Here is an 8,737-nt window from a genome sequence, read left to right as displayed (position 1 = left end):
AAAGCATCCACACGTCAGCATTCCATTGGTTGGGGTTTTTGTTATTTTTTTTAAAGGAGGGGGGGGGGGATTGGGGGTTTTGGGGGGTTAATTTATGTGTTTCATATATTGTGTTAGCTAGCTAATTAATAAAGAGAAGTGTCCTCTTTTATGTCCGTGCTTGGTCGACTCTACGTACTATATATACATAAGTGATCGAGAAAACCATTCAGTACAGAAGTTCATGCATACCGAGAGAAGTGATCGATCGACCTCTCTCCTTCTCCGAGAGATTTGTCGAACAACAAGTATCTGACGCTACTGGCTACATACATGCATGTACAATATGTATAAGATCTCTTATAATTACAATCCCCTAGCAATTGAAATCAATTTCCACATGGTATTCTCCGGCTTTATTGATGACGTGGTCAAGAAAGAATCCCGCCAATTCCTCTTGAATTGCTTTCATGCGATCTGGTTCTAGGAGTTCATTCTGCATCTGCCACGTCTAATTTGAAGAAGGGGGTTAATTAATACATATATATGAATGAAACTCAACAGAAATGATGGTGTAATAAAATGAAATTGTGAATATTATTGCTTATGCACTTCATATTGTCTTTGAGAGTAGCCCCGCTTGTTTTCCAAAGTCGCGTTGTGGATGAACTCGCACACGTAGTATCCACAGAAATCATTCCCTTCTTCCTGCCACAAGCACTTTACGAGAAATAGAGGTCAATGAAACTGATAATGAAGCATTATAAATGGCATTGATGAAAGTATAACTATAGAATCAACGGGAGATGCGCGCAACTAGCTAGCCAGTAGTACTTACTTTCGGGTATGTATATCGCAGCTCCTTCGGCAGTCCCGGAGCTTCTGCGGTGAACTGTTTCCAAACCCTGCAAGACAAAGAAAATAATTATTATTACTTGAGATATCAGGAAATGAACAAAAAGTTGCCGATATGGTGCGATAATGATCGATTGAACTTACTTGCTGAGCATTTCAGTCATGTCCGCATAGGATTTGGGATCTTTCCGTCTCGAGTCTAAGACGGTTACTAGTCCACGCTCAAGCTTAATCTCCAGAAGAATATAGTGGTACCTGCGCACGCATGCATAACTCATCAATTACATTACTATAACCTCGCTCGAGTAATAAGGGAAACCGAATATGCACACGACAGTAACACTCACTTGCCATTGTAAGGAAAGAGTATGGTATCTTTGTTTTGATTTTTTATCAATGATTGTAGCACGTTGTCCTCGGCCTCTTTGATGTCCTTTTTAACCAGAAATTCATCTATGATATTTGTGTTAATGAACCCAATATCATAAATTTCTTGCTTTTTGCACTCGACGATCTTCAGTCTGCACAATATATTGAGGATAATTAATTATAAATACATGAAATGAAAGAGCCGAGCTATATATAGAGACTTAATGACAGAAATAGTACTTACAGACAGTAGCAAAAGACCATTAGTTTATCGAGGGCCTTTTGATTGAAGAACGTGAAGAACTCATCAAATGGAATAGTCAACAGATCATTTGCAACGAGATCGTGCTCCTCTTTAATATGCAGATACAAAGCATTCTTACCCTCAGACTCTCTGCAGGTTTCCATGTATCAATTATGGAATCTTCGCATCATTGTTGTCAGAGATTTTTCATCTTTGACGAGAGGCTTCCCGTACTCGTATCTGTGTTCGTCCACCTCCAAGAAATCAGGAAGTGCATCGTCAGGCAGGTAATCGTCAAGATTGCCATAACCGGCCACCGTCCCCGGAGCATTAGACACATTGAGCGGGGGGTACGATTGCTGTGCTTGTTCGCCGAGCTGGGCAATTTTTTCCCCTTTGCTCGTTCTTTTGACCTTTTAGCACTGACAGTAGTTCCCGACCGCTGGGCTTGGAGATATGTCTGTTCAGTAATGCGCTCATAGTTGGTTCTCGGCGGAGACTTTGGTGGTTTCCTCAGGGCATCGATAGTGCGCTTTGCTTTCACCGGATCTACCTTCTCCTCCGGAGGTGGATGTCTCTTTGCTTTCACCCCTTCAAAGAACTCCTTCACGTGGGTCCGCACAATCCTATCGTTTTCCTCCTCGGGTCTCTCGTACGATAACTTCTCTAGAGGCTTGAGAGAGGATGGACCGTATTTGTATTGCCTCCCGCCTCTGGTTGTGCTGCTAGACGCCGGAGCAGGCGGAGCGGCTGCGGCGTCTGTCTTCTTTCGTGCTTGCTTACGAGGCAGAGGAGAAGGAGTACGACGCGCCGGAGCAGCCGGGGCGGCGGCGGGTCTCTTCCGCCCTTGCTGGCGAGGCGGAGAAGGAGGATGCTGCTGGCTGCTCGGGAGCGCCGGCGCAGGCGGAGAAGGAGGCGGAGTGCCGCCACGCGTGCTCTGATCGTCACTCGCCGGAGGAGGAGGCGGAGTGCCCTGACTCGCCGGAGCAGGAGGAGGAGGCGGAGGCGTTCAGTTCAGAAGGTTGATGAGCTCCTTCTTCCATAGGCATGGAGTCTTCAGAGCAGAACCCAGCCTAGTCTCCCCTTCACCGGTAGGGTGGTCAATCACGAGGTCCTCAAATCCCTCCGTTATTTCATCCACCATCACCTTAGCATATCCTTTTGGAATCGGCTAGCAGTGATAAGTTGTGCCGGGTCCACTAGGATAAACTTGGCCAACAGCCGCCTTGACCTTCAAATTCATCCATCGCGCCATCATGTGGCAATTTTGAGACTCCGTGATACCATCCACGGGATAGCTGGCAGGAGCCGTCAAGACATGCTCCGGCTGAAGCAGCTCGGTGGAAGCCACGCTGCTTCTCTGCTGAGATGGCAGGGTAGCTTCGGCAGGTCGTTTGCTGCGATCTGCTGCTTCTCGTTCCTCTTCTCGATCCTCTAGCCCCATTACCCTTTCGTGCACCGCCTGCAGTTGGTCCTGCTCCAGTTTCTTCCTCCTCTCGTGGGTTTTGTAACCCCCTGCGTCCGGAAAACCAACCTTCCATGGAATGGAGCCTGGCGTGCCTCGTGTCCGTCTAGGGTGCTCAGGATTCCCAAGGGCCATTGTGAGCTCGTCCTTCTCCCTATTTGGAAGGAACGTCCCTCGCTGCGCTGCATCGATATAGTGTCGAAGGTTCTTGACTTGTATTTCCAGTTGCTCGTCCGTCCACTGTCAAAACCCTGTTACAGGGTCCAAGGTTCCGCCAGACCCGAAGAACCAAGTCCGGCAACGGTCTGGCCATCTCATTGTCTCTGGTTCGATCCCTTTTTTAAGCAGATCATTCTCAGCCTTGGACCACTTAGGCCGGGCTTGCAGGTAGCCACCTGACCCCGTGCGATGGTGAAGCGTCTCCTTCGCAGCATTTTTCTTGTTTGTCTCCGACATCTTCTTACTCTTTTCCGATGTCTTGTGGGCCACAAATGCGGGCCACTGATCTTTGATCTTCTCATATTTGCCGATGAATTCTGGTGTCTTTTTATTTTTGACAAACTGGTTCAGCTCTTTCCTCCACCTCCTCATTAGGGTTGCCATCTTCTTAAGAGCACAAGACTTGATTAATTCCTCTTTAACTGGCTTCTTCAGATCCTCCTCTGGAGGTAGGGTGAAATTTTCCTTCCGCTCAGTCCAAAGATATTCCTTCTGCATATCATTGACATAAGACACCTCAGGGTCTTCCTCCTTAGGCTTATACCATTGCTGGATGCTGATCGGGATCTTCTCCCTAACAAGAACCCCGCACTGAGCAGAAAATGCCTTCCTTGTTCGGATGGGTTCAATCGGTTCACCGTCGGGCACGATTTCTATGATCTCGAACTTTTCATCCGAGCTCAACTTTTTTCTTCGGGCCTCGTCTCCTTACCGAAGTTGTGCTCGATCCGGAGGGCTAGAAATTATAAGGAAGAAAGACGAGAGTAATTAATATGTGTACATATACCAAAACAATGGAAGCATCAATTAACTAGTCAGTACGGGCTTAACTAATATATATATACCTGGCCGGGCTCAGTTCGGTCACCGGAGCAGTCATCACGGTCTCCTTCTTGTACCTCCATTGTGTCACCGGAGCCATCATGAACATAGTCCTGTTCTTGTACCGGCATTAATGGCCCGAAGCCATCATGAACATAGCCCTCTTCTTCACCCTGTTCTTCCAGCTGACCAACGGTGTCGAGGAGAAATGACGCAACTTCATCCCTTCTATTTGCGATTATGTCCCTCAATATCGCTTCTGTTTCTTCGTCTCGGCAGTGCTCCATAGTTTCTGCAAATATTTACAACATGTCAATTATTATTCAAACATGGTACAGATGGATATATATATATATATGTGGCAAACGTAGAACTAGCCAGCTCATCACAATAAGGAATCATGTTAGTGGCCTCGATGCTGCTTCTCTAGGGTTTGGGGTCGCCTCGACACAACAACGCTTCAAAGGTTTGGGGTGGCCTTGACGACAACACTCTTTTAACTTGGTAAATTTGGGTGGCCTCGAGAGAGTTAATTTGTCGGGTAGGGGCGCGGCGGGAGGGGGTAGGAGACCAACATCGTTTTCTCTCTAGGGTTTGGGTGTCCTCGAGAGTTTTGGTCGAGCGAGAGGGCCGAGGGGGGGGTATATATATCGACCGCCCCTCATGTCGAAGTTATCTCGAGGGGGTTATATCGACAACGACGCGACAACAACGAGAAAGGAAAATAATTAAGAAAAAGGAAGAAAAGAGGAAGAAGGAAGAAGGAAGAAGAAGAAGAAAAAAAAGAGGAGAAGAAGAAAGGAATAGAGGAGAAGAAGAAAAAATAGAAAAAAAAATTCTATCTTGTAGACCGTACAATCTCTTTCGAGGTAGTGGAGGAGGCAGCCCCGTGCCTTCTTGATCGTGGGAGACAACTCATAGCCGTACCAGCAGCGTGGTGGAGATGCCGGTTCCTCCTTGTCCCGGCGTTCGATCTGGAGGCCACGGTGGTGCGGGGGCAAGGCCGGCTCCTCCTTCAAGCGACATATGATCTAGACAATGCGGTTGTGCTGGGGTGAGGCCCGCTCCTCCTTCACAGGCCGGAGCAGGGACGCCGGCTTGCGCTTCATGCGTGGTGTGGCGGGGACGATGACTCCTCCATGCACGTCGGCGATGGCGACGACAGTCCCATGTAACGGAGCGAGCGCTCCGTTATTATCTCAGTCTGATGGACGAAATCTTCGTCCATCAGAGCGGCCTCCTTGAGGAGTTGGGGTGGCTGCTACGGTGGTGCCTGGTCCTCTTCGTCACTGGAGGAGATGACGATCTCCTCCTTGGAGGAGGACCCGACCGCCGTGGAAGCCGACGGGCCCGGAGAGCGTGGGCGGCGGTGCTAAGAACCGCCGAAGGAGGAGCTTCCGCCTACTCCATTTGTCGGCATGGAGAACCATGACTTCGGCATCGCCTTAGCTGGGGTCGAAGAGGAGGGGCTCGGGCACGGAGACGAAGGAGGGAAGGGGGCCGATGCTCGGGGAGGGGGAGTGCGACTCTGTGTGTCGTCGGCGCATGGCTTAAATAGCTGCAGCGAGGCCCAGGCGAAGGGGCAGTTAGCCCACATCAATGCGGCATAGCGGCCGGAGTTAGTTCCTCGGGACACGGCGCCCACATTAAATCGGCGACGCCTAAGAGGTCAAGTCCGTCAGCGCCGCCCTCCTGTCCGGTCAAACCGCGGCATCAATGCCAGCTGTTGCATGCCGTGAGCTGGCATGAATGCGGCGCGACAAGCGGCGCGGTGCGTGGGATGGAAAGCGCAGGAGGGGCGGTTAGGGTTTTCTGGTGGGCCAGTATGGTTAGAAGGGGGCTTGAGAGCGGTCCAGACTCCTGTAAAGGCCCCTCACGTTTGTCTCTGGTTTGTGAAAGAAAGTACGTCAGAACCGCACCGTGGACCGATACAGGATTGTTTGGATGGCTTGTACGGTCTGGACATCATGATTCGAACGGATGCGGGACATTTGAGAGTCGACTTTGGAGATGCCCTAACCCGAATAGCCAAGTCAGTGAGGTTGCATGGCGGGCTTCCATGTGAAAACTGCCGCGGAAGGGCGGAATGCAGATCTTCTTTGGGAGGTTCTGGTGGCGGCGATCTGGTCGCGCTGGCGCTTGTCCACACGATAGTGCCCAAGGCGATATGTCGGGAGCTGGTTGTCCAAGGGCGGCGTGGGATGAGGCATGTCGGTGGATCGTTGGTGCCGCACAGCTACCGTGTTTTATCTTCTTCAAGGTGTGCGCGCGTGTGTTGTAAGATTTTTCCTAGTTGGATTGCCATTAAGATGTGGTTGCCACTTTGTCATATAAAAGATTAATTTATTGTATGGTTGTTCAAAAGTTCTTTGAGAGTCATGCACGTAAGACAAATTAAGAATACTCATACGTACTTTTCACGTACAAGAAAACTGAATAAAAGAGTTTAGAGAAGACCCAAATAATATCCATAAATAATCTGATTATAAACCCACAATTCATTGATCTCAACAAACACACTGCAAAAGAATATTACATCGAATAGATCTCCAAAAACATCGAGGAAAACATTGTATTGAAGATGAAAGAGAGAGAAGAAGACATCTAGGTACTAACTATGAATCCGCAGGTCTGTGATAAACTACTCTATGGTGAGAGGTAGAAACCCTACCAAGAGGAGGTTTCTGCAAATAATTGTGAGTTTGGATTTTTTTTCCTATATAAAACTGAAATTTCACCTATTAATTGTAGGTTCAGCCTTAGGAAGTAGACGGCTATGATCTTGTAGCTAGGGTTCTCTCTCTTCTTGTAACTCGTTCGTGTATCTTTTTTCTTTGGAATGCTCTTACAATCACATTCATCTGTTCTCTAACTTATACTACACCTCTCATTCCAGCCCCGGCAATGGATTGCGAATGACCTTGTACTTGCTAAGGCTGAATATGGCACTGGTCGGTGGGATCATTTTTCTACCAACTTCACAACAGCTGACAGGGAGAAGAATTCCGAAGCAATTAGCAAGTCAGCCGGGCTCATGGCCGTCTGTGCTGTGCTTATCCTGAACGTAGCATTTGCGGCCCCTTTCAACGTTTCGAAATTCTACATCGATTCCAGCAACGCGAGCAGCACACTTGGGAGAGCAAAGATGCACGTGTACAAAGCGTTCATGGTCTCGGACGCCTTAGCGTTTGTCTTCTCGGCGGCAGCGACGTCTTGCTGCACATTGGCAGGCATTTCTGTAGCGGACAGGAATACACGCTTCACCCACCTTGCAGTTGGATGGCTGTTACTCGAGCTTGCCGCGCTGTGTATGCTCGCCGTCTTTATGTCGGGGGTCTATGTGGTCGCTTCTCCAGTTGGTTTCAGGTTTGCCATCACTGCCTGTGCATTTGCCATTCTAGCCACTTTACCACACTTCACAATGTCCGCCATGCTGTTTCTTAGCGTAAGGACCTTGATCAAAAGGGTTGGTGTCCGAACATGGTGCCGCACCTTGCTTCCGAGCCTACGTGGAATGAGATTAATAAGGATAATTGTTATGTTGGTAGTCTCCGCGACTATTATAGGATTATCATTCCTTTAATTAGTTGACGATGGGGTCATCACTCATACGTGCATCGCAAGCTTCAAGTACCTCGAGATCACTGAACTGGCACAGGCACTTGTTACTACTCCCTCCGTTCAGAATTACTTGTCTTGAAAATGGATGTATCTAGAATTAAAATACATCTAGATACATCCATTTCTACGACAAGTAATTCCGAACGGAGGGAGTATTTTATTTGGTCAGTTTCCTACTTCATCAACACCTTCATCTGCACAATGTTCGTTTCCTTATGTCCATTTGGTTCTGCTCTTTCTATGTTGGCTGTGAGTTGCGTTGCGACCACTGGATTTTTGTGGAGCTGTATGTGTCGTATGATTAAAAGCTGATGCAAGCCAAGAAAAAACAGTAGTCCTTTCTGTTTCTTCTTCTATAGGACTTACTGTTAGGCTGACTCCAGTTATTAGTGATTTTAGTGTGCCGACTCCAATTATAACGTTGTTGGAATATAAACACTGACTCCAGTTATTAGTGATTTTAGTTATGATAACGGTAGAGATTTGTGGTGACCCTAAACCCACTATATGAGGACCCACAAACTCCACTTGCTAAATGCACTATTAGCTTGTGGGCAGCCAAGCCACTCACGTCAGAGCAAGACTATCTTCTGGGCGCGGTTGGCCGCTCATGTTAGAGCAAGTCTTCTGGGCGGCCGAGCCACTCAAGTAAAACCACAACTCAATTGTGTACTAAGTAAAACCACATGTGTAAAGATCTTAGCTCTTGATCCAAGCGGGTTGTTGTGAAAATATTTTGAATTAGATCGAGAACACAACCATGTTTCAATTTCTACCTTGAAGATCTAAACCCCTTGAAAAATACTATGTCTTCAACCTTCAGTAATGCTCTAACTTTTGAAGCACGCCAGAACAACTCTTGATTCCTCAAGAGCGTATGCGTCCTCAGGGCTATAGCCCGTACCTTTTCTTCTCTCCGTTTTGAGGGGTCAACATCCACGCGGTTAAAGTAACTCCTAAGACAATGTTCTTGTGTATACTAGATAAACATATTAATCCCTTAATCGACTGTTATTAATCATCTAAAACCTACTAGGAAAGCACTAGATGCACTGCCATGGTGCTATTTATAGGCAGCACCCATCATATAGCCATTACACAGTATATTCCATGTACGGCCATACCTTAATGGTTCTCAATGAGGTGTTGCGCACGGATGCCTC

At 47.7% G+C, this 8,737-nt stretch overlaps 1 protein-coding gene across 2 annotated transcripts in view; it reads left to right on the top strand.

Annotated features, from left to right (window-relative positions):
• The window catches only part of LOC123162256 (protein ACCELERATED CELL DEATH 6), an 11,874-nt gene extending 3,207 nt beyond the window's left edge, over window positions 1–8,667 (top strand). For both annotated transcript variants that reach the window (XM_044580031.1, XM_044580032.1), the window contains exon 4: window positions 6,850–8,667. In XM_044580031.1, coding sequence (XP_044435966.1) covers window positions 6,850–7,536 — 687 coding nt within the window. In that variant the 3' untranslated portion in view covers window positions 7,537–8,667. The remainder of the gene's footprint in view (window positions 1–6,849) is intronic.
• Window positions 8,668–8,737: the final 70 nt, after the last annotated feature.

This window comes from Triticum aestivum, chromosome 7B, assembly GCF_018294505.1.
Source record: "Triticum aestivum cultivar Chinese Spring chromosome 7B, IWGSC CS RefSeq v2.1, whole genome shotgun sequence".
Lineage (NCBI taxonomy): Eukaryota > Viridiplantae > Streptophyta > Magnoliopsida > Poales > Poaceae > Triticum > Triticum aestivum.
This window is presented reverse-complemented; position numbering and strand designations above follow the sequence as displayed.